At 39.1% G+C, this 24,473-nt stretch overlaps 1 protein-coding gene across 6 annotated transcripts in view; it reads left to right on the top strand.

Moving 5' to 3' along the window:
* Positions 1-24,473, top strand: part of TBCK (TBC1 domain containing kinase) — a 107,710-nt gene that overhangs the window by 66,364 nt on the left and 16,873 nt on the right. For all 6 annotated transcript variants that reach the window (XM_068681883.1, XM_068681881.1, XM_068681882.1 and 3 more), the window contains 2 exons: positions 8,597-8,772; positions 24,212-24,387. In XM_068681883.1, coding sequence (XP_068537984.1) covers positions 8,597-8,772; positions 24,212-24,387 — 352 coding nt within the window. The remainder of the gene's footprint in view (positions 1-8,596; positions 8,773-24,211; positions 24,388-24,473) is intronic.

Genomic DNA, 24,473 nt, shown 5'->3' with positions numbered 1-24,473 from the left:
GCATAGCTGCTAGGAACTGTTGGGGTTTTATGTTGTTGTTTTCTTTTGTTTCTTAATGGCTTACAACCAAGAGTTGGTTGGGAGCTGGCTTTGGTACAGAAGCAGAGTAATTTGTTCAGGCACACCTGCTCACCAAGGCTGTTCTGTTGTGTCAAACTGTAAGATTGATATCATTTTACCTGAAGCCGTGAATTCTTTAATTATTCACGTTTGCCACTTGTAGCTACACGAACAGCATGCTTCTATTTATAGATCCCACCTTCCTGAGACTAAAGAGTGATGCTGGGATGGATGAAACAGTAAAGGAAGAAAATTCCTTCATTTCGTTCATATTAGTGCTTTTGCTATGCTGTAGTTGTCAGTGGCAGAAAAAAATAGAATATATATCTTTTAGCAAAGGCCTATCTAAAGCTGTATTATGTCAAAGAAGGAGGGAAACAGTTCATCAGTAAAACTTTCCTGGTGTCTTAAAATCAACGTGATGCACAGCTGATGCCTCCTGTTTCTTGATAGAAGCTGTAGGTACCTTTCATAGCAAAAGGGGACTTCAGAGAATAGAGTAATACTTTTGTTAGTCTTATAGGATTTTGTACACCCTTACCCTGGAATAAAATCAAAGTAGGAACAGTCAAACTGTCAAATATACCAGCATTTCTAGGCACGGAAAGACAAGTTAAACTCCTTTTATTAGAGGTTTGCATCTAAATGAGGTGAATATATTTATATATATATCTTTTTTTTCTTTTTCTTTCTCTTTTTGCAAAGATGTCTTTGGAAAATCTCCTCTTTCTTGGTTTCATTAAAATTGTGAGCATAACAACTGCTTCAGGATCAGACTATTACTTAGAAAGCCAGTGTGCAGTAGATTTTTTTTCTTCCAGAGTTATGGGAAAAGTTGCTGACAGCAAGGTGCCTGATGGGGTATCTGTTCATATCTTCGTTAAGCTTAATGTGTTGTTTGTATGTCTCTACAGGTATAAATGATCTTCCTTATGACCTTTAGTTCTCTACTTGTTAACTGGGGAGACTTAAAACGAGCTGCACAAAAAACATTAATCAGCAGTGGCAAGGGGGCTTTCCAGGAAAAATGAAAGCACCAGAACTATTGGTACCATTTTTCACTGTGGAAGTGGTAGGATTTACATGCACAGGTTTGTTGGAGCTGAGTGGGGTAAGCTCTAGGAGGTACAGCGTTGTTAAGACTCCTTGATTAAAATGTACATTAGCAGCACATCTCCACACGATCGTAGACATACTTGCTGTGTGTCTTTAGATCCAGTGCTGTTAGTAGATACACACATAACTACTTAAATACAGAGTGTAGTCTGAGCGCCAGAAAAACCTTTCTGCTAAAGTAAGGGCTGAGGATCAAGGCGTCTTTAAGGGAATTCTCAGCTCTCTCACGGTTCAGGATCCCTTGGATCCCTTTAGGTCCCTTTGGTTTACTTCCCGATATTGAAAGAATTTAATCTCTTGCCTTTAAATCTGCATCAGGCTTTTTATTCTGTCTATCCAACCTTCGTTCGTAATGTATTAAGACCTAGATTCTAGTAGAAATCAACAGAAAGAACAGAACTAATCGTGGAGAACGAGAGCAAGGTTTGCACATAAAGCTAAGACTTTGTTCATGTTGCAAGCTTGAATAAATGTTGGTACTGGATTGCTGGCATTGAAGGACTAAACGTGTTCAGGAAGGACAGGTATCCCAACTGGGCTCCCATTGTATGTGAAGAATGTAGCTTCTATTTTGAAAATGGTGATAAATGGGCTAAGTACACATCGGGGGTGTGTCAGGTGAAACCTCTGTCGCTGCAAAAATCTGAGAAGTCTAGACAAGTGTCTGTAGGGCATGGGGTAGTCTTATTATTTGGCCTCAGAGCAAGGCGAGGAGCTGGATGATCTCTTGCTGTTTCTTCCACCCTTACACTTAAGGAAAAAAAAAAGCATTTTATTTTTTTCTCACCAGCATCACGTCATCTGTTTTGTATTTTTTCCAGCAGCGATGCGCATGCCAGCAGTATTGCCTGCAAGAAACTTTTTCAGTTCATATTTCAGCTCGGGGCAGAGCTGTTTCAAAGCTCCCAGCCGTCTCATTCAAGCTGTCGAAGTACATGAGTTAACAGTTGTAGGGCAAGTGGGTTCAGTCAAAACAGACAGTGGGTTCGCAGGGGCTGGCCACAAAGATTTAAAAAAAATAAAAAATAAAAAGCTAACATCACGGCAAAATTGTAAAATAGTTGTGGTGGTTTTTTGGTAGTTTGTATTGCATGGTTCAGGACGTTCTTCGGGCAGATGTAGATACCTGTATTAATTTTTACCTAAAGTTTTTCAGTTATTGGTCTAGGAAACAACAGGTCAAATTAGAGACTTTGATCCTCTTCCCATGGCAACAAGTAACCCTTCTTAAGGTTACTTGAATATTTATCTCACTTCAAAAGCAGAAATGCAAAATTACTTCCTATTGGTACCTTGAAATTCTCCTGAAAGCTAACAAGAGGAAAACTTTGCTAATATAAAGCTCTTCTGCTTGTGACCCTTCAGACATTGATTCATTCTATAAGCATTGATCTGGTCAGAGTTTCTGACCGTAGGGTTTTTCACTTTACACATCATGTCTGGGAAGCAGCTGAAGTGAGTGGGGTCTCCCAGCTGGAAGCCTACACAGCGTGAACCTTGCTAATGCCTTGCTAATGCCTACTGAGCGTTGGTAGTTCCATATTGCTGCTGTGAAGCACAGGTTTAGGCTAAAGGAGGTAAGGTTCACTAGTATTTGAGGCTGCTGAATGTCTGTTGAGCCAGTTTTAGAGCGATTTTAGCAAATCATGCAACACAGAAAAGAGGGGAAAAAATCTTTCAAAAACTGAATGTTGTTGGATGTTGTGTTGGTGGCAAACAACCCTCATTTCCATGTGTTTTTGACAAGCTCTTCCTCTAAGTTCACCACTGATGTTTTGTAAATGTCCTTTTCTGTATTTTCTATATATGGTTATCAGCAAGCAATGAAATTATGTTCTTTCTTCTAATAATTTGCTTTATTTTGCCTTATTCTTTCATGATTTTTTTTATTTTTTTTGCATAATGGCCTACATCTGACTATTTCCACTATTTCCATTACACATTTTCAATTCCTGTTGCTTCTGTCACTGGTCAGTATCCTAATCTGGTGTTTTGGCTGGCTCATGTGTCTTTCACCTTTTGTTAGCTGACAGAAACATCTGCCCCTTGCCCTGGCACGCTTCATATAACTCTTTAAAACACCGTCTCCTGTTGGAGCTTTTCAATGAACCATGCTAGCCCGAGCTGTGTAAGTCTCTATGTAACCTCTTCCATTCTTCTCTCTCGGTAGGGCATAGGATGTAGCATTTGGTGGTTGACTCACAGAGTAAACCTTTATTCTTCATACAGCCACGCAGCACCCTGTTTCTTCCCTGCTCATCTTTACCAGTGCAGGACAACATGATGTTTCCATGTGGGAAGGCATTCTTTATGAAACCTTTTTCCTAAACTGCTGGGCCAGAGCGATTTTTACAGTCCCAAGTAAGAAAAGGATTCATGTTTGCCCTTTATGCAGCCTAATGTCTCTGGGAATGACTCAGTGCTTACTGTTGATCGTCTCTGTTGCTCACTCCTTTGACAAGTGTTTGCATGAACTGGTCCACACAACTCCGTAACTGCAGGTACTGTTCTAGTTCTACTTTAGTAACTCTCCTCTCAGCTTCTCTGTGTACACAGGCTGCAAGCATACCAGCTGTTGGTCTCAGCAGAAGTGTCTCTGTCTCACCTTGATATGTTATTTGTTCTTGGACTATTTTGTTAGTAATACCTTCCACTCCATAACTCTTTTATCTTGAGACATACTTAATTTCTCAGTTCTCAGACGTCTCCTTTATGGATGAAGATAAGAGACTAACAAGTTCATTTTCTGCTCTTTGGACATTGCATGTGATCTCATAATATAGGAACAAAATTTCTTCCTTTCCTGGTGTTTCTAAACCCTCATACAGATGTTTATGTGCCTTCTCCAAGGCAGAGCCTGAACCATTTCACTTTTAATATTCTAGCCACTGACTGTGGGCACTCAGGCTCAAGAATAGTTTGGCATCCCTTCCCAACAGCAAGAAAATTGTCACGTGCACTGCAAACAGCCGAATCAGCAAGAGGTGGTAAACAATACTGACTGTAGAGAACTGCCTCTAGAGATTTTTTATTTTTTATTCCAAGATACAAAAATTGTAGAGAAAGGTGCTCCCAGACAAGGTAGGCTGTCAATGCACATTGAAATTATTGATCCTACATTGAAATTATCGATCCTAATTATAGCTGTGCAATAATTATAACCCATCTGAAGTCACAGCACTACAGTTTGTGCCTTTGCTTCTGCATCCAACCATTTATCTGTCTGAGTGCAACTTCTGTAAACCTGCTGTGCTGCATTAAAAATGTGATGGTCTCATGATTGACAGCACTTGTCCCTGTGACAGCTCTTGGAAGATGTATACCTTGCATCCATGTATGAAGAAAATGGTAGCTTTCTACTTTATTAGTTGATGAAGTTTTTAATGAGTGTTTTTTTATTTTACCTTTGTATTTTTTTTCCTGAGATGCATTGAAAGAGATGCTGATGTAAGAGCAAACGTCTATCCACAAAACAGTGAAATAGCACAACTATCCTGTGATGTATGAAATAAATTATATAAAAAGAATAATTTTCCATTGGCCTTATCATTTATTAGTAACCTTTTAGCACTAATAGATACAGAGCTGTTGGATGGAAATGTTACCTCTCTTACTCGATTTGTCCTTCTAATTATCTAGGCTTAGTGCCTCTTTTTGCATGTTGCGAGAAAATCAAAGGTTTATGGCCTTTCCACCCCTATTTCTTCAGAGAGCAGGAATGGTGAGATCAAACCAACTGACCTGTTCAGCTTCCCTGCCTTTATTAGGCAGAGGTCTGCTTCCCTATTTACGTGGCTGTGTGGGGAAAGCAGAAGGTGCCAGGCAGGGTAACCGTAAAGTATTTGTGATGGAGAGGTCAAACCGAGCCCATAATTCTGGGTTGCATCCAAAACGCAGAAGTTTATTTTGGCCAAGCTTCTTAACTTGTGCCTTGTTACCCAAGGAAAGGCCTCTGGAATTGATTAACTCTGCACAAAGACTTGGTCTGTGTACGTTTTCATTAAGGAGGAGCCCTTCGTGTTATGTTTTTCCCCATTCATTGGTGTTAACAATATTTTTACATCCAGTTTTACTGTAAAAATAAGTTTTTTGTGCTTTTCTTACAGGTGCATCGCCTTTAAACCGATGTTTTCTAATGTTTATTTCAAGGACAGTCTTCTTCTCTGCTGTATTTATTAAAAAAAAAAACCTAAAACAGAACTTAAAAAGCAGATCTATCAGGTGAGCCAGTGTTTTCAGATGAGACTGTTGACAAACGAAGGCAGCATCTCAGTACAGAGTGATGTTTTAGCATGAGCAGAGAAAAATGAGTGATATCTTAGAGCAACAAGAAAGTTTATTTCAGAAAATGGACAAAGTATTTCAACAGGCTTAATAGTGGGATGGGGCTGTGACAAAACCACTGATATCCATTACATGGATACATTACATTAATATCAATTACATGGATATTAGTGTTAGATTACTCTGTTTACTACCCCCACACACACTCCTGCCTTCTTCGGTTCATATATTTCACATATTTTAAAAAGTCAGGGAAAAAAAAGTCTTTTGATGCCACATGGCAAAGATGTTAGCTAATGCCATAGAATTATTTCCTCTAAGGCTTAATTGCTGCTTGACTGTGAAATCCTCGAGCTCTGTTGATCTAGAACTCCTAAGACCTGTGTTATATAGTGAAACTGACCCCATTTTTAGTTTTTAGGTACTTGGGTGCCAACTTTGACTTTTTGAAATGCAGGTGCTCTACACTGTGTGAAAGCCAGGCTGCTTTAAGACATACTCAATTTTGAAATAACTATTTTTTTAGTATTTTATTACGTTTAAACCTGTGCTTAACTTTTTTTTTTTTTTTTAGTGCATGCTTCAGAATTAGTGGCGCAATATTATGTTAACACATTTTGATTACAGATTTTCCAGCAAAGTAACTTGTATGAATAAAAAGGGAAGGCACATGATTTTCTGGCCACAGAACACAGCAGTGCTGGGACTTCAGAGAGCACAGAGATGTTGTGTGTATGTCCCACAAGCAGGCCCTCCCCATCCTTTCTAGGTGTTTCTGTGTACTTCATGCTGCCACCCTGAGATTTATTCAGAGCCTTCTCTCAGAAAGATGTTCTTCTAAATTGTTTGTGCATGACAAGTAGTCTGGCATCCTCATGAAATATTCTGTTCATTTGTTCATTGTCCTGCTCAAGGATCTTGGCACTGACTTCATGTATTTACACTTCTGATGTCCCAATGATATGTGTTTAATAATGTCTAAGCTTTAACGTTGACTCACTTGTAACACAAAATACTACTTGCGAGCAGAAAGAGTACAAGTAGGATTAATATTGTGTGGGTACAAAGTCGTGGTGTGATTTAATTTTTTTTTAAAGGGCATTTAATAGAGACTGAATCATTTTTCAGTTATTTGAAAGAGCATGGGAAGAAATCAAGACTGAAGTAGTGCAGTAGACCCTAATTTATTAGTCAAGGGGAAGGGAAAAGATCGTATCTAGTGAGGCTGCAAAAGATTACACTGCATCTTGTTCACTGACGGGAAGTGATCTTTCTTAAACACAAATTCCAAGCAAAGGTTGAAGACAGGCTGGAAGGCTACTCAAGTCTGAAGCTCCTTCACCCACCGTGACTAATTACATGTTCTGTAAATGATTTACCCACTTTAATGTCTTCTTAAGTTCCACTATCGTGAAGCTAATCACTTTTAAAAAAGGAAAAGTGAATAAATGCTTTTGCTACCAACAGTCTTTTCTCCCATGTGGGTGATAAATGTTCATCTTCCCAAATGTATGCATGCATGTACCTATATGTGCGCACACATTTTGTTACCTGTTTGTGGATAACACCATCTGATTTTTATATTTTACATTACTTGGAAGCCTATTAATCAATTAGCAGCCTGTGAATTGCTGCTAAGTTTCTGATGGCCTCACAAGCTGTTTAAAATTCCCTCTTGTTCCATGGAGGTTCACTTCCAGGCATGGCCACTGCCTTCCACTGAACACTGAAGGCTGTATCCTGCCTGAATATGGACAGCCTTTTGAATGTTTGAATGGGAAATTAATAGATGGCATCACGCATTTAGTTTTAAACAAAGCAAATAACCTCATGCAACTAGAATATTCTGCCCCAGGCTTCAATTTCGTTCTCTTTTGCTCACCATGCTAATGACTGAAGTTTCTGGTGTGACTTCTTCATTGATGGCAATGCATCAAATCAAGTCGTGGCAATGTATCAGGTCTGTTCGAGTTGTACAGATAAAGTTTGACTGCATTGTCTCTATTATTTCCAAAGAAATTCATGGCCCAATCATCTAAATTGTGAGTCATGCAGCAAGTTGTCCAAGATGCTTGGGGCAGACGTGAGAAGTGCAAATATACTTGTTGTTTGTCTGCACTACGCCGGGTTCATCATAAAATGCAAGTTGGGATAATTTTTCTCTTTGCCAAACTGGAGGCAGGAGATGTAAAAGTAACCAGTCGTTTTGCAGTGATAAAAAAGGAAATGGTTTTTATGTTACACCTTGTTAGAAAACAGACACATGAAGGATGCTCACTGTTGCAAAAATGATGTTTATAGTAGTTCGTTTGTTTTTTTCTTTTATGTATGTTTTTCATTATGCTTTGGTCATTTTTCTTTGACCATAGCTTATTTTAGGATGCTTCACCTTTAACAGGTGTCTACCTTCCTCCTAATTTGAGTAATATTTTGTCACATTTGGCACTTTGTTTCTTTGACCAGAGTGTTCCACTGTAAGTTGTGGTTGGGTTTTGGACTCCTCAGCTCTAAGAGAAAGCCTTTTTGTGCACCAGTGTGCCATCAAACACTAAGTGACATTGAGATTCCCTGTTTTCCACCAAAAGGCAGCGTATAGCTTTGTCAAAACAGCAGGCCATGCAAGGTTTGACAGCACCGAATGCCTTCAGCAAAATCATCTGGCTTGTAGCAGGTACATAACTGATAAATAGGATGATGAGGTGATCCAAAAATCCCAATTTGCATACACTGTATGAAATACACTTTTGATGTGTTGCATACATTTATATTTGTGTCAACAATCTGATTTGCAAAGGCGTTTTATGAAGATGCTTTTGAGTGATGAAGCTTTGCTTATATTCCTGTCATTGCATTGATTGAAGTTCTCTTGTATTTCTCTTTAATAAAAGTTCGCTGTGTTTTCACGCATACCTGGGGATAAAGCTAATGCTTAAAACGCCTTTGCTAGTTTTTTTTATAGAAGTTGCTAAGTGCTTTTTGAATGGCCAAGGATTTTTGAAAGCTACTTTTTAAGGGAGAAAGACAGAGGTGTATAGATGGATATGTGTGTATTTCTTTAGAAACGTCATAGCTAATCGGCTTTACTGACTTCTCACACTTGCATTTGTTGTTTTTTTTTCTTTAAATCCTTGATCAGAGATTGACATTGAGCGTTGTGTTCGTGAGTCAATCAACCTGTTTCGCTGGACCCCAAAGAGTGCTACGTACAGGCAATATGCACAGCCTCCTCGACAAGCTGGTGACAGCAACGGCACGAGAAGTTCAATGTCCTGCTTTTCAGCAGATTATCAGGAAGCACCTAGAAGTGACCTGGTAAGTGCCCTGGCACATGGAGGGGGAAGACAAGTGACACACAGACATGCACTGTTGTCCATTCTTGCATTGTTTTAATGCAAAGCTTTATTTATTGCATACATTTGTTTCTCTGCTGTAGCTCAGAGAACTCTAAATCCTCAAGGCCTCAGCGAACTCTAAATCCTATCATCAAAGTAGTCATGAGTGATAATAATTGTACCTCGCTTATGTTGATATTTTAAATTATTAAAGTTTAAAATAGTGTGATATGTCCCTGCCTAAGTAGGTGAGAGGAGGCAGAAAGATAAATGGATCATTTTAGTTTTGTAGCTGCAATGTTGGTTGTTGAAATACCAGCTGATGAGTTTATTGGTCATCTTGTTTGAAAATCTGAAACGATGTTCTTAGTCTCTTTCTTGCATCTATAGGATTCACATGAGAATTGCAGTGGGTGGGCAGATTTCAAACTGCTGTAGAGGAGAACTACCACTCAGTTAGGGTACTCCAACTCAGTGCAAATTGGAGGAGTCACATTAATGCCAATATTGTGTGCATGTGTTTTGAGGGATTTTTTTTTGGTGAATTTTTGTTTGGTTTTTGTTCTTTTTTTTAATCAATGTCACAATTTTACTTAGAGCCGTGCTATAGCTGGCTTTTTACCTTGCTTGCAGTGCCAATTGGTTACTTTCAGCCAAGTTCAAGTTAGTTGCTCTAGGACCTTCTTAGTTATGTACAAATTTTCCATCTCTTTTGATGGACTGTGCCACCCCATCACAGTTTAATGAGGTGGGGCAGGGGGAAGAGGCTTTCTTTTTTTGTTGTTATTGTTTTGTTCTGCTTAGTGCAGTAAGAAAATACCCACCAAACCTCAGTCCCTGGTAGTTCTGTTGTTACTACCAAGCACAGGAGTTTGACACATTCATTGCACAGACTTGCTTCTTAACTACTGCATGGTGTTAGAGCCCGTGCCATGGTATTGATTCTGAGGAAGAATCAAGTGCAGTGAATGAGGTTTAACTGCTCTGAAGTGTAGTTCTTTATTCCCTGCATATTTTTTTCCTGAGCAGGAAGTGGAAAGTTTTTTTTGGTCATGTGGGATTTTTTGTTGTTTTTTGTCAAACTTCACTGCTTTGAACTTAAGTTTCTTTGATGTACATGCCAATAAAATTATTTCTTTTTGTGCTGGATCTCTGCCTCTCTCTGCTCCTGCTCTTCCAGCTCTGTGGTGTTCTTCGTTACTACAGCAGACCACTATCCAGGTCATACCTGCAGAACTACAAACAGGCTTTGTCTCAGGAGAGAAACAATAAAAGAACAGTTTTCCAGTGAGAACTGGAATTTTTAGGAAAAACTCAGAAAGAGCAGTCAGGCATTGGAGCAGGTTGCCCAGGGAAGTGGTAGAGTCACCGTCCCTGGAGGTGTTTAAGGACAGGGTGGATGTGGTGCTTAGGGACATGGTTTAGTGAGCAATATTCATGGCAGGGGGACAGTTGGACCAGATGATCTTGGAAGCCTTTTCCAACCTTACTGGTTCTGTGATTGATTGAAAGAACTGGGTAAAAGGAAAGTGATGTGGGCAGCTCTGGCTGCATTTTTCCATCTTGGCGTGCCAGGTTAAAGGGTACGGCTCAAGCAGTTTTGAGAGGCAGTATGTAAGTTATACCTGCGTTTGCCTTAGCAAAGAAAAGCTGGTAAATAAGAATATATCTGCATAGCTACTCAGTTCAGGAAAAATATCCCTTTGTCTTCCTATTAAAATCTGATGATTGTTTTTTGTCAGCTATACCATCTGAAAGGTGCTGGTGATTTGAAGTGATTCTGTTCCATGCCCTCAGCAGTATAAATCTAGTTAGTCTTTATATAAATAAAATTAAACAGTATGTCTTTCTTCCATGTTCTCCTACAATCAAAATTCATTCATTACTACATTACAGTAGTAGGGGAAGTATATACATGTAGGTATGTCCTATCTATTTGGCCGTCTGCATTAGATTTTAGTCTTTTGATCTGTTTTTCTCAACTACTAAGAAATTAAGCTCTGAATTGTCACTTCAGTGTATCTGAATACTTAAATAGTCCCTAAACCTGAGTATGATATTCAGTCATCATCTTTTTTTTTTTAATATATATATATAATTTTTTTAATGTTACCGTATTTTCTGTAAGCCTTGGGCACAAATCCAGGACTCCAAGAGCTAGACCTGCAAAAGCCGAACAAAAGGAAACTAAAGAGTTTATAGGATTTAAGAAATAATAGGTAGGAATACAAAGGCAACTGGGAAGAAAAATGAAATGACACAAGAATACTGGTGGTTGTCATACAGGAATGTCACACAGCAAATACGACTGCTGTGCTGGTCTACAGATGCATAGAGAGGCTTTCTGAAGGAGCCAAGGACTGCAAATTCATAGAATAATTCTGATAGGAGGTCATCTGGTACAAATTCTTTCAGAAAACAGACAAAACCCTGAATTCAGATGAGCTTGCCAAGAGCTTTGTCCTGTCAGATCACGAAAACTTCCAAGGAAAGTAATTATGCAGTCTCTTTTTGCAGCCTACTCCAGTGCTTGACAGTGAAAATGTTTTCGTGTATGTGCTAGCTTTTCTTAATGTATGACAAGAGTAAACAGCCAAGTTTCCTCAGTCCTGAAGCTCATGCTTTTCTGTGTCCAGGCAAGAGTAAAGAGGCTTGGAAGCAGCGAGGAGGGATAAGGGAGAGAGCAACAATGATGTGCTGAATTAGTAAATAGAACAAAGATTTGTAATTGTAGCAGAGAAAAAAAAAATCTATTGTTTTGGGTCAAGCAAAGTTTCTTCCATTTCCTGAGAAATGTGTTGGGTCTTTTTTTTTGGTGGTAGTTTTATTTTCATACCAAAAAGTATGTTTGTTTATAATGCCAGTAACTAGGCTCATCCATCCCATGGTTTCCGAGAAATTAAGCTAATGTTTTTTCTATTTTATGGAGAAAAAAAATAAATACCACAACTTCTATTGCCTTCTCTTTATTTTCTATTTCTTTCTGCTTAACAGTAAAACACTTTTGATTCACTGCCACATAACTGATGGTTTAGCTTCTTTTGAAGCTCAAGGGTGTTGGATCTACTGTAGCTGTGTGGGTTTTTTTAGCTCTTTTTATGGTGGATACAGAAATACATGAAATCACAGAAAATCATGAATACACTCAGTTGTGTTGTTTTTTTCTGTAGGAAAGTGAAAAGTCATCTCATGGAGACTAGCAAGGAAGCAGATTTGTATGTGAAGTTCTAGTGTACAAATGTGTTTGCTCTCGTGTGCTGTACTTGTGTGTCAGATTTTGAGACATGTATGCTATGGTTGTTGGGGGCCGCAGTCCAGGCTTCTGAAATCCCATGTAGGGTGAGCCACTAATGAGGCACCTGTCACTTGTAACCACTTCTGCACCTTCAGCTATTTGTCTTTGCAAGATGACACTTCATCAGAGAATCACAGAATGGTTTGGGTTGGAAGGGACCTTAAAGATGATCCAGTTCCAACCCCCTGCCATGGGCATGGACATTTCCCCTGCTCATGGATTTGAGCAACATTGCGAATAAAATTTTGAAATTATTGTTGAAATACTGTTTATGCACAAAGGTAGCTTTTTTTGTCTTTGATTTTTAACCTTAATCCCAGAATTACCTGTTTCTTCGGTCAAGTTCTCTGCTAGTGTTTGCTGCCATTGGAAAACTTTTTTCCACTTGAAAGCAGTGGGAACTGAATTCAGTCTGCAGTACATGCTGCAGTTTTTCTAATACTCCATTGTGTCCTTGCTGGTCAGTCTAGCTCTTGAAAACATACTTTTTTTGTTTCCCTACCTATTTACCTGGTTCCTGTGGAATAAGCACTACATGCGACACTTGTATCTCGTATCTTTGTGGATCACATCTGTATTTAGGGCTGGGAAGAGTAGGAAACAATTCCTTTGAAAACAGAGTTGTGGGTTTGCTTCTCAAGGTAATTTATGACTTCTTAAAACATGAAGTGTTCAGTGTATTTAATTCTAAACACCGTCTGTCTCCTACTCCCGTATTTGTATGTTCTTTCTAAGCTGTTTCAGTTTGTCCCTTAAGTGCTTTTTATTGGCTACTCAAATATTTGTGTATATCTGCATGTTACAGTGCTTTGGTTAATAATAACAGAAGTATTTGCCCCTGGGTGAGCACTTTTCATCCTAAATCAGCAACCAGTAGAACAAACTGTTTTGACTTTTTATTATTAGCATTGCTTAGTTTTCATTTTAGTGACATCTATTTGCAACTTCGTAAATAGGCTCGGGTACTCTTCTCCCTCCCAGCCTTGTGTGTTGCTTAATCTTTTACTCCTTCAGCCAGTAAGCATATTTCTGCTGAGATAAAATCTGAAGGAGGAAATAGTTCCAGAGAGAACGAATGTGCATCATAAGTGAATTAGCATGTATATTTTAAGAGAGAGAGAAAGTCCAAAATAAGAATTAAAAAACCCTTTGCATTCACCACTGAATTTTAATAGTAGGTTACTCAAATTAGTTTCTGACTTTTTCTTGACCAGTACACTGAATTTTTTTCTAATTTATCTTGGTGCATGAAATTTACCTTCATGCCCTAGAAGCACGCGGAGCAGTGTTCTTGAAAGTCCAGGAGTCAGACACTAATACTATTTATCACGTAACAATTTTCTGTGATTCCTCCATCTCCCTTCTTACAGCCATGGTAGATGTGCACACCCTCTCCAGCTACCTGTGTGCATTAAGAGGAGCGCGTGGTGCAGTTCCTTTATCTCTGCATACGCCTGCTCAGTGTGACAGATGGACTCCAGACATCCCCAGGCTGGTACAACTAGGCCTTAGTTTTTTCTTCTACCACCCATCCTATATTCAAGGGTGGGAGTTCCTGGTAAAATGTTGGGGAATTGAGGCATTCAGATGGAGAAAAGCCACCACAGGATTATTGATTCTTGGGCTGATTGCCCTCAGTTCAGATTTTCCTTTTTTGATGAAGCAGAAGGAGAAAAACCTTCATGGAAAGGTGGCTTAATATCTTGATGAAACACTACAAACAGGAAAGCTGCTTTCTTACCAAAAGCAGTTTGAGAAGAGTTTCCTGAGGGTAATTTTTCTATGCATGTAATCAAGGACAGCTTGCATGACAGGCTTCTTACAGATGGGGATTCAAGCCTATTTGCTATTGACTAAATTTGCCAAATCTCAGTTGCTTATAATTTCCTCCCATACGCACCTAAGATATAATTGTCCATATAAAATGTATTGGCTAGGTTTATGTTAAGTCCTTGAAGAATTGGTGTCTACAGTCCCTCCATTCCCCTAAGAGGAGCACAGTGAGTAGTGCACACCATCTCTTAGCTTCTTTGTGCAGGCTAGGAAATGTTCAAGTGCCAGGTCTGTGCTGTTCCTAACAGTCATTAGATATATTCTGCCTGAAGACTCTTCTGCCATTTCCAGGTTGATTTTGAGTTCTGTTTCTAGAAGAAACTTTTTTTCCTTCTTAGGTAGATCAAGACAACAGCATGTTGTTCTTCACATTTATTTCAGGTTGTACAGAACGTTAACCAATCAAGATACAAGTTAGCTTCTAATGATATAAATTGTATATATACGTATAAATTATAAATTCGAGTACGCTTTTGATGCTTCTGTTTTTCAGACTGTATCTACCCCTGACTGTATCTACTAGCTTGAGTGAGAAACTGGGTTTATTTTCCAACATGCTTTTGTTAAAATACTTTTTATGTCACACTACTTCAAGAATTATTTAATTAGGAGCGCCATCATTAACTCATCACATTCTGGCAACTATTTTTTGGTATTGTTAGAAGCATCAACACCTTCTCCATGTATTCAGTAGCTTTTCAAAAAAAAATCAGAATGCATAAGCCGGGCCGGCTGCGTCAGTGTAAGGAGTCTTCTGCTTCCAGTGCTTTGGTTTTGCAGATTAGCTTAACTGAAGGAAGCCTTGTAGCACTTTTTTTTTTCTCTGTTTGGTTTTGGAAACATGAATGTATTTTATTATGCTTTAGGGCTTTTTCCAATAGCAGATAAGGCATTACACCAATTAGCAAAGTAAATAAATAAGATATATATTGACTTAAGAAATAAGTGATGGTAAATGTTAATTTTTGAGTCTCTAATGAATGTTCTAGTTGTTTATTCAAGTTATAAATAGCAATCGTTTTAATTGAATGTAAGCTGATTGTAGCAAATGTGCTGTGTTTGTAGCTGAGGCAGAATCAGTGTGTTTATGATAATCTAAATATTATTTAGATGACTTTAATAGCTTCTTAGATGCTTATTTAGATCACATTCAATTATTGCAAACAGTCTGTATTTTGTACAGACTTTGGGCTTTGAGTCCATTGGGATGTGTTTGTCTGCTGTGAATATAAATGGAGCAGTAAGGGCAGGCAGAGCACGCTCTGCAGCCTTAGCCTCGGGTTCTGGGTTCACTAGTTGCCCATCCCCTTCTTCCTCACAATCCTTCATCATTACACACACTTTGAAGTTGAAAGCTGGGTGCATTTGACCTTTTTGACCTCTCATAATTGGGATTCCATGATTGATTAACAAACTTTTCTTTAGCAATTATACCTGTAAAAAAGAAATAATGTTAAGCAGCCTGATCTCTCCCTTTGCATCCTATGGGCAAGTTCTTTATATTTAACATCATTGTTGTGTCATGTTTTTCAAACCATTGTTTTAAAATCATATTTTGCATATGATAACTAGTAATTAAATATTAATGGCAATATAGTCTGTGGTCAGTCCTTGCCAAGATAAATTATTGGAATATCAAAAAAGAGGAATAGAGGAAGAGCAGAATCTCCAAAGTCTGTCTGGCCAATGCTACCTCTGCCCATCTATGCTCAGCACTCGGCTGTAGCTGGCACTTCCCAAAGTGGCACTGTGACTTTTACCTGTGCTTTGTCCGCCAGCCAGTTTTCTTCACTGATTATTGATGGGTGATGCTGTATCGACTGCATGGCTCCATTCTTGAAAGTTTAACCTTGTGCAAGTGTTTCTTTCTACAAGTACAGCTGGGGCAAAGCCTTGGAGTATGACTAGTTTTCAGCAAGGAGGAATTCTTTGTTTCATCTCATTGTAATAATAGTAAGCTGTTTTAAACACTTACTCTTTTTTTTTTTAATATATATCCCATGCTTGAAGAATATTAGGAAGCAGTTATGCAAATCACTGTTTTAATAACTTCACTGCTAATTATTTATCAGGTTTCTAACAATATGAGGTAAGCTGACATTTTTTGAAGGATACTTTAGAATTTTCCCCTGAGAAATGTGTAAGGAGTCAGCTTGTGAGTTCCCAAGGAGAAAATGATTTCAAGCTGTAGTTGTCCCGAATTGCAAGCTGTCTGTCTGAAGACATAGATGTAACTTCTTTTTCTTCTTACATAGTTTAACATTCTCCCTGGTTTCCTTGGAGAGGAAGAATTGTAGTGGAAGTCCATTTGGCAACCAGTACAAATACTTGGTGCAGTTTCCTGGGTAGCAGCTTTACATCATACTTGGTTAAATAATCCATATTTTATAAATAGCAGCCTGTGCTTTTTGCAAAAAGGCCTAAGATTTGATTTTATTATTTTTTCTCTTCCTCTACTCCCTAGGTCTCTCCTACCCTATTTTTTTTCTTCTCTAAATGTCCCAGAGCTGTGCTGCCTTTGTTAATACTCATTCAGAAAGTCTTGGATAAAAAGCAACTACAGTTGAATCCCCAAAAAGATGCATTTTCTAAATTGAAGGTCCTTGACCCCAAGTGACGTATGTGGTCACGTTGTAAAGAAGGAATTTCTCTTCCACTTACAGTTTGCATTAAGGTGTTATATTAAATTCCTGTTGCTTTTGTTTTAAAAGAGGGCAAGGTTGTATCTGGCAGTTGGTATTCTTTAGATTCTGCAATTTTCTTTATTTTTTCCTCAGAGTATTACAATTTCTTGCCAAAGAGGCAGTATTTATCGAGCTAACTGGATGCACTGATGGAAAGCAGGAAAAGCAGACAAGATTGTTCTTGCTGCTTCTAGTTTCATTTCATATTGAAGCTTCTTGTCGGTGTTCTCAGGCACAAGTGGATTACGGCTCAACTCTGTAATTTAAAGGGGTTTCCTGCAGTGGTGAGAAGAGTTTACTTGTTTTATCATATCAGAGGCAATAATAAATGAGACGTTGCTGCACATCTGCCTAGCTGCATGCAGGGAATAACTTGTCTTTTCGCTCTGCTGACTCAGCTGAGTCACTCAATCACGTTATTCCAGGGAGACAGAGAGAGGTTTCCATAATAATCAGGCAATTAGGCTACTTAGGCAAGCAGAACCCATTTATATGGTATTTTTGTAGACGGCCTGCAACTGTGTACGGAGACATTTCGAGTAAGCTTACGAGTAAGAATGGTCAGCCACGGCTGCTTGCACTCTTCTTCATCTTCTTTGGCCTCTCTTCTCTCCTTTCTGCAGCATCACCTCAAGCAAAGGGGGAGAGGAGATGTGAGGTGTAATGTATGGCCGGGCTGCAAGGTGGGTCATGGCTTCCTAAAAATGCCCTTTGCAATGCAGAACGCTTCAGATTGAACTGGCCACAGAGCAGCACTGCTGGAAGCACGCACCTTGGTAATTTTTGGCTCCAGCTCTTTGTGGTACTGGCATGGGTGCTGGGAGTGCGGTGGGACACAGGTGTGTGGTCTGGACTGGTGAGCACTGCAGGAAGGGGAGGACAAGAGCAGCTTCCAGACCCAGGAATGGGGCAGACTTAGTGCTTGGGAAGTAGAGGGAGATGGGGAGCATGGATAAGGGTATGATGTTGGTGTCTTTACTTGGAAATCTGAAGAGCTGAGTATGACGGCAAGGGAAAACTGAATTCAAGGCATAACAAGGAATTTGTAAGTGAGGTTGTGTAGAAAACAGTGACACTACAGTGTCTGCAAAATTTTAGAGAAAGTTCCTAATGTCTGCAAGTTTGGCTGCTCCTCCTTTTGTAAGTAGTCCTGACTGAAAATCAAAATCTGTGTTACTCCTTGCTAATAATGATCATAAAAATGGCATTGGTTGTGGGGCTGAGGGAGTGAAAAATCAAACCTTTTTGGTTTTTATTATTGCTGTTGTTGTTATAATACTTCCCTGACTGTATAGGACTCTTTCTGCCAGTAACAGTGGCTCTATGCATTATTCTTTCTCACTGGGTACAAGAGTAAAATAGTTTCTGCTATCAGGCCATCAGAATTCAAGGGAGTGATGGGACTCGGTCTGTTTGAAAATAAACAAACAAAAAAAAACCACCAAAAATAAACATGCAAAGGATGGAGATCCTAGGGGATTAAGTACTGCCTTCATCTACTCAATTACAAAGGATGTAAAGAAAAACATTTGCATGGAAAATGCTAAGTAGAAACACACTAGTCATGATTGGTTTCATAAAACCTTTTAAATTATGTGACTAAAATCCATAGTGTTCGTCCTTGATCTTGTTTTCAGATGCTTCCTGAAAACTGTCTTTTTCTGTCATGAAAACTGCTTTTGATTTCAAACTGGAGTGATAACTTTGCCTGCCTGCCTGGCAAGGTGGCTATGGATATATCCTGAAATGTCCGATTCTTGCTTATTCTCCCTCTTCTTTCTACCTGTTTTCATCTGACTGCTATGTTTTATCTAAAATAGTGTTACTCTATACGAATACATTTGCTCCAAAGCTTCTTTAGGACCATGACCTTGAATATTATGTTTACATGGAAATCACTTTAACATCACCTAAGTATCAGTAATGGAAGAAGGCTTAAAACCAAGCACAAAAGCAACATCTTTGCTACAGACTGATGTGATCTTTGATTCAGAGTTGCATCTGTTTGTGGTTGCTGTGTGAATCTGCTTTTGTCTGGTTTTGTTCCATCAATTCTTCAGATAACTTTTAAAACTTTTCTTCTAAGCTGGTTGAAAGCATTATTTACTACTTATTCCTAGCTGTACATGCATACACTGATTTCAGAAGCAAAATCTTACATTCCAGAAACACGCAATGACATTGTCCATGAAGAATGTTTCCTTATGAAGGATTTGGGAACTATGAAAAGAATATTTTGCTTGAACCCCAGATTTTAATCATACTGACTTTCAGGCTGCAGTTCCTTCTGTATTAGATTTGTTGCAGCAAGCTATGCCAACTTCAAAGACAAAAGCGCGGGAGCCCTGCTTCTATTTAGATAAAGCTGTCCTTTCCATGGATAAAAAGTTGCTTTATAGCTCCTGTGTTTATCAGATGGGACTGTTAAGTTCAAGTTCAGCAGAACTAAAGATACTTGCTTATTTTCTCAAAAGTGTGTATCTTCATTTAATAGCAAGGGTGAAATGTCTGTAAGAGATTACAGCCTAATGGAAAAATAGATAGGAGTTATGATTGCACCAGCCACATGTCCTGGAGTGCTTTAATCTTTTTGAAGCTCGACTTCTAATTTGAGAACGTGTAAGCAGCTTTAGTTCTAATATTAAAAAAAAAAAAAAAAATTAATTTGTAATGCCTATTTCTTCTTATTAAGAGCAGTAAGTGCACATGGCTTAGCAATTCCCAGGCCTATTTAAAAATTAATGAGGTGAGAAGAGTAAATTCTTTACTTTGCAAGTACTTAGGGTGTTGTCAGGGAAACTTCTGGGACACAACGAGACCTCAAACTTTGGTTGAAGTGCTCTTTTCCCTGCATCATGCTGGTCTTCTCTGAGGAACAGCTTCTTATACCTGACTAGTCTAAAGTAAGATTCACCCCCAAAGGTAAGATATGCTAAAGTAAGTCACTGTCTGTCAGCCACCTTCTCTTTCTCCTCCTCTTAAATGTTTGGCTGGACTAAAGCAAAGAGGGTAATCTCTGAGGTGAGGTAGGCCACGGCTTGAACACTGATGTGGAGAAGAGCAGGGAAGGTGTGAAAAGTTCAGAAGAATCTATGCAAAGTTTGGGTGGTTAGGGGCTGAGGCAGCCTCAAGTCCAGTGCCAAAGTGCAAATGTACATAGCAGGATGGTGGTATGAAGAGGAGGTGTGAGGAAGCCATGCAGCACTACAGGCTCAGGGGAGAGTGGCTTGAAAGTTATGCAGAAAAAAAGGCTCTGGGGGTGTTGATCAATGCTTGCATGATAAGGTGGGAGCGTGCCCAGGTGGCCAAGAAGGCCAACGGCATCCTGGCTTGTGTCAGGAATAGCGTAGCCAGCAGGAGCAGGGAGGTGATCGTCCCCTGTACTCAGCTCTGGTGAGGCCGCACCTCAAGTACTGTGTTCAGCTTTGGGCCCCTCACTACCAGAAGGACATCGAGGCCCTGGAGCGTGTCCAGAGCAGGGCTCCGAAGCTGGTGAGGGGCCTGGAGCACAAGGCCTGTGAGGGGCGGCTGAGGGAGCTGGGGGGGTTTGGGCTGGGGAAGGGGAGGCTCGGAACAGGCCTCATTGCTCTCTGCAACTGCCTGAAGGGAAGGGGTGGGGAGCTGGGGGCCGGCCTCTGCTCACAGGTAACTACTGATAGGACCAGAGGGAATGGCCAGGGGAGGTTTAGGTTAGAAATTAGGAGAAATTTCCTCTCAGAAAGTGTAGTCAGGCATTGGAAGGAGTTGCCCAGGGAGGTGGTGTGGCGTCACGTGACACCTTGGCGTTAGCCTTGTTTAGCTTGAGCTGACTGACAGGAAAAGTAGGAAAAATGTCCGATATGAGGTAGGTTTATTACAAGATACCTCAGATGAAGTCATATTTTTAAATGTAATTAGGAAGTATGATCTTATAAGTGCATGCATGTATTTCACTTTGCGATTTGAAGGAAATAAATTAGTCTGATAAAACAGCTGTTACTGGAGAGAATTGATTCAGCAATTCTCTTTCCCAGAAGTCTGTCAAGGAGCTTTTGGCTACAGCTTTGCTCAAAACTTATAGAGATATTGTAACAGAAAATAGACCATATAGGCAGAACTGGACACCCTAGATCAGGAGGAAAAAAAAGGCAAAATTATAACTAAAAGTATGACAAAGGCAGTTGCAAGGTTCACAGTTGAATGTTTCTCCTTATTTTTGTCCCAGTTAATGGAAAAAAAGCTTGTCCTAGTTATTAAAAACTTATTCACAGTACAGATAATGTCTGCCTTTAGAACCCTTCTTGTGACTTCACACTTTGTAAATAGGGGGGAAATTTTTTTGTGTTATCATAAGGAAGTTCTTTTTGACAATTTTGCTTTCTGTTGTAAACTTCATAGACTTCATGCTTTCTTCATAAACTTATTATTTCCTGAGGCATTCATCCCATATGAGGAATGAGAATTGACTATATTAAAGTAGGAAGTGGTTGTGTCGTTAGAATCCACCACAATTAAAATGTTTCTCCAGAAGACCCGATTCAGGTCATAACAGCCAACTTCACCAGCATAATCTGCTTATATAACTCCTGACTGGGCTACCTGAGTGCTTGTTGTTACCATAAGCCATCAGTTCCCCCTTCAAAGCTTGAGTTCTTTTTGCAATGGACTTATTTTCCTTCTACATTGCTCCACAAATGTCCTCCCGAAGCAGAAGCTGTTGCTTGAGGAGGGTGTAGCGATGCCAGCTACCTTTAGTCATCAGACAAATGAAGTGTATTTATGTAATCACTACTTTTCTACATTGCTAACTTTCTTGGATGTTGAAAACTTGTCTGATGCGACTTTTCTAGACATGGACTGTTTAATTTGTTTGACAAGTCTGAAGTTTGTCAGAAGAGTTTGACTTTGTTCCTCTTCCTCCTCCTCCTCCCCTTTGATCCAGCTCTTTCACGGACTCCTCCTGGGGAAATGCAGATGCTCAGGTGCAGGTGGGATTCTACAGCAGCTGGGAGGTGGCTGTGTCCTCTGTCACACTCGTATTTTTGTTGAAACAGGTCTCCCTTAGGTGTTGGTCTATTCTGTTGAAATACATAATATGTTACCTAGAAACTCAAGCATCTTTCTGATTGTAAAGCATTGTGACCTCTATTATCCTGAACTTGGGAGGACATTAGGTGCTGAGACTAGGAATTTGGAAATTCTTGTGTTTTAAGTGTATTTGTGTACAACAGAAAAGCCAGTTTGGTGGGCTGATACATTCCCTGAAGTATACCTAAAGATTCTGTCTGTAATTTTGAGTACATTTTGATAATCTGTGTTACAGTAAAGGTGTTTATAACTGCACAAGGAGTGTCTAAGAAATCTTTTCACAGAATCACAGAATTGTAGGGGTTGGAAGGGACCTCAAAAGATCATTGGGTCCAACCCCTTTTGCTGGGACATACCTCAGAAAAATGTGTTTGCCTATGCTCTCCTTAGTATGTTCATGGCCTTCTTCTCTAGAGTTGGAATAGTCCTCAGATTAAATGTGAAATTAATATTGTTTAGAACTGGAAGAAAAAAAAAAAAAAAATAGAACCCATATGTTAGTTAAGCTAATGCTAATTAGTAATGCCTATTTCCCTCAGCACATTACTCTTTTTTTCTTGAAGTTTTTTATATGCACGTAGTTTCTTGAATCCATGTGACTGCTGCAGTCAAAACTAGGTGACATGGAATTGTTTTTTCAAAGGAGAAAATTTGGTACTGTGGTACCAGAATATGTTTTGAGTGTGCTATATATACTCATTCTCAAAAGTAATACACTGTAATATTATATTTGAGGCTCTCATTTTTTTTTTTTTTTTGGCTTTCCATAGTCAATCTCTTTATGCCTGTGCTCATGTTCTGAACAACCATGGGGTGTATGAACAGATCTTTATGATGAAATGATTGGCTGTTTAGTTTGTCGTCTTCCTCAAGAATAAGACAACACAGTCTGACGGTCTTTCAGAAGATGCTCCCTGTAACACATCCTGGCTATTCTGTTTGTTCCTGTCTCTTGACAAGCCAGAAAAACTCACTGGGAACAGCTGTAGACTTGGTTATAAACAACTTTTGCCTCTGTTTGACCTTCTGCACAATAGGAGCTTTTAACAGTTGCACAAGACAAACCAGTCGAGTTGTAAGATGACAACGCTTTATAAGCCTATCCTTGATGTACCTAACTCTTGGAGTAAGTTGAGTTCCATAATGTTTTTTTGTATGCATAGCCAACGTGTTAACTCTGTATCTGCTGGATTAAAGCATAATGAAAATAAGCTGCTTTAAAATTTACCCGTGATTTTTCAGATTGAGGCAATGGCGATAACAGAAAATAAAATCTTCCTGCAGAAGACCATAAATAAGTGCAATTTATTAACTCCTTAACATCATGGCACATGCTGATGTATTTTTAATTGCATAGCGTATGAAAGTTCTCAAAACTTGCACTTTCAACAGTTAATGAAGGACCCTGTAGTTCTTTTGGATGCAAGTGTAGTTGTAATGGCACATAGTTTCAGCATGTAAAACAACCTGAAGGAAGGACAAAAAGTTTCTTCAAACACTTTACAATGTGCTCATCACAAGATGGTTGTATTTTTTCTGTTGCGGTTCAGAGTTTTGTATGTGTTGGCAGTTATGAAAGTACAGGATATCTACATTCTTTATTATTTACAAAAATAAGGGGGATATTTTTTTTTTCTTTATTTAGAAGTGTGTGAGCTTTTAAGAACATGAATTGAGGAAAGCACTGCAGAAATGTTACTATTTAGGAATATTTCTGAGATAATTCACGATGAAGGTTCTCTTATGAAAAACAATTTAAGTATTATTAAAGTAGTTGTTGGAATATTACCAGGTTTGATACCCTACTAAAGAAAAAGGAACAGATTTTTTTTTGCTTTATGATATTTTATTTTTTCTTCAAGTTTGGTTTTATTTAAAAGTAACTCTCTATGTTTTAAACTGGGGAAATTCCATGGTGTTTCAAAATACACAGTGAAAGATTTAGGGCATTTTACGCGTCTGTCAAGACATGGAAACAGAAGGATCAAGAAGGGTTGTACAGGACTATTTCTAACATTTCTGATGTCCTCATCTTGGTCTGGTCTTCAGGCTGAAGGTTGCACCTGATGTTTAGATAGTTCTGTAGCTTACAGTGGCGTTCCTGCAGTTTCTGTGCCAAGTCTCCAGGTGCTACCCTTCTTTCATTCTCTAAGCTTTAGCCATTTCAGCTTGTCTTCTCAAAGGGTGCTTCATAGACAGTTTTCTTCACTTCTTCTGATGCTGAGAAATGTTCTGAGAGTTTTCTGAGCCCGTCAGCCAAGGTGAATTTTTCATTAACAAATCACAAATTAAAACAGTTTGCACTGATCATTAAAAAATTTTATTTTCAAACTACTTCAAAAGAAAATAGGGCTGTATTTCTTGGACAGGCATTTTGCACTGCTCTGGAGCTTTTCTGTATGGATAGTCCAACTCTGATTACTTCAGAGTTTCTGTCTAACTGGGTTGCTATACTTTGAGGTTGTCAAATAAGGAGAGGATTCAAAGAATGCTATGCCTTTAATTCTATCACCTTTAATATTATTTTTCTCCTTTTAAAGTCTAGGGATTCTATCAAGCTGGATGACTTGAAAGCAGAGGTGTCACCGCGTATTTCAGCAGAAGATCTGATTGACCTGTGTGAATTGACGGGACCTAGTCATTCCAAAACACCTGTAAAGAAAACAAAGCCTAGCAAACCAAAGCTGCTGGTGGTGGACATTCGTAACAGTGAAGAGTATCCTTCAAATCCAAGTGCTGGTCTTGCCAAATCATGCTTGTATCAATTACCTTCTCTTTGTCTGCAGGCAGTGTAATATTGGA

This window comes from Anas acuta, chromosome 4 (genome assembly GCF_963932015.1).
Source record: "Anas acuta chromosome 4, bAnaAcu1.1, whole genome shotgun sequence".
Taxonomy (NCBI): domain Eukaryota; kingdom Metazoa; phylum Chordata; class Aves; order Anseriformes; family Anatidae; genus Anas; species Anas acuta.
The sequence above is the reverse complement of the archived record's forward strand: the minus strand, read 5'-3'. Positions and strand labels throughout refer to the sequence as shown.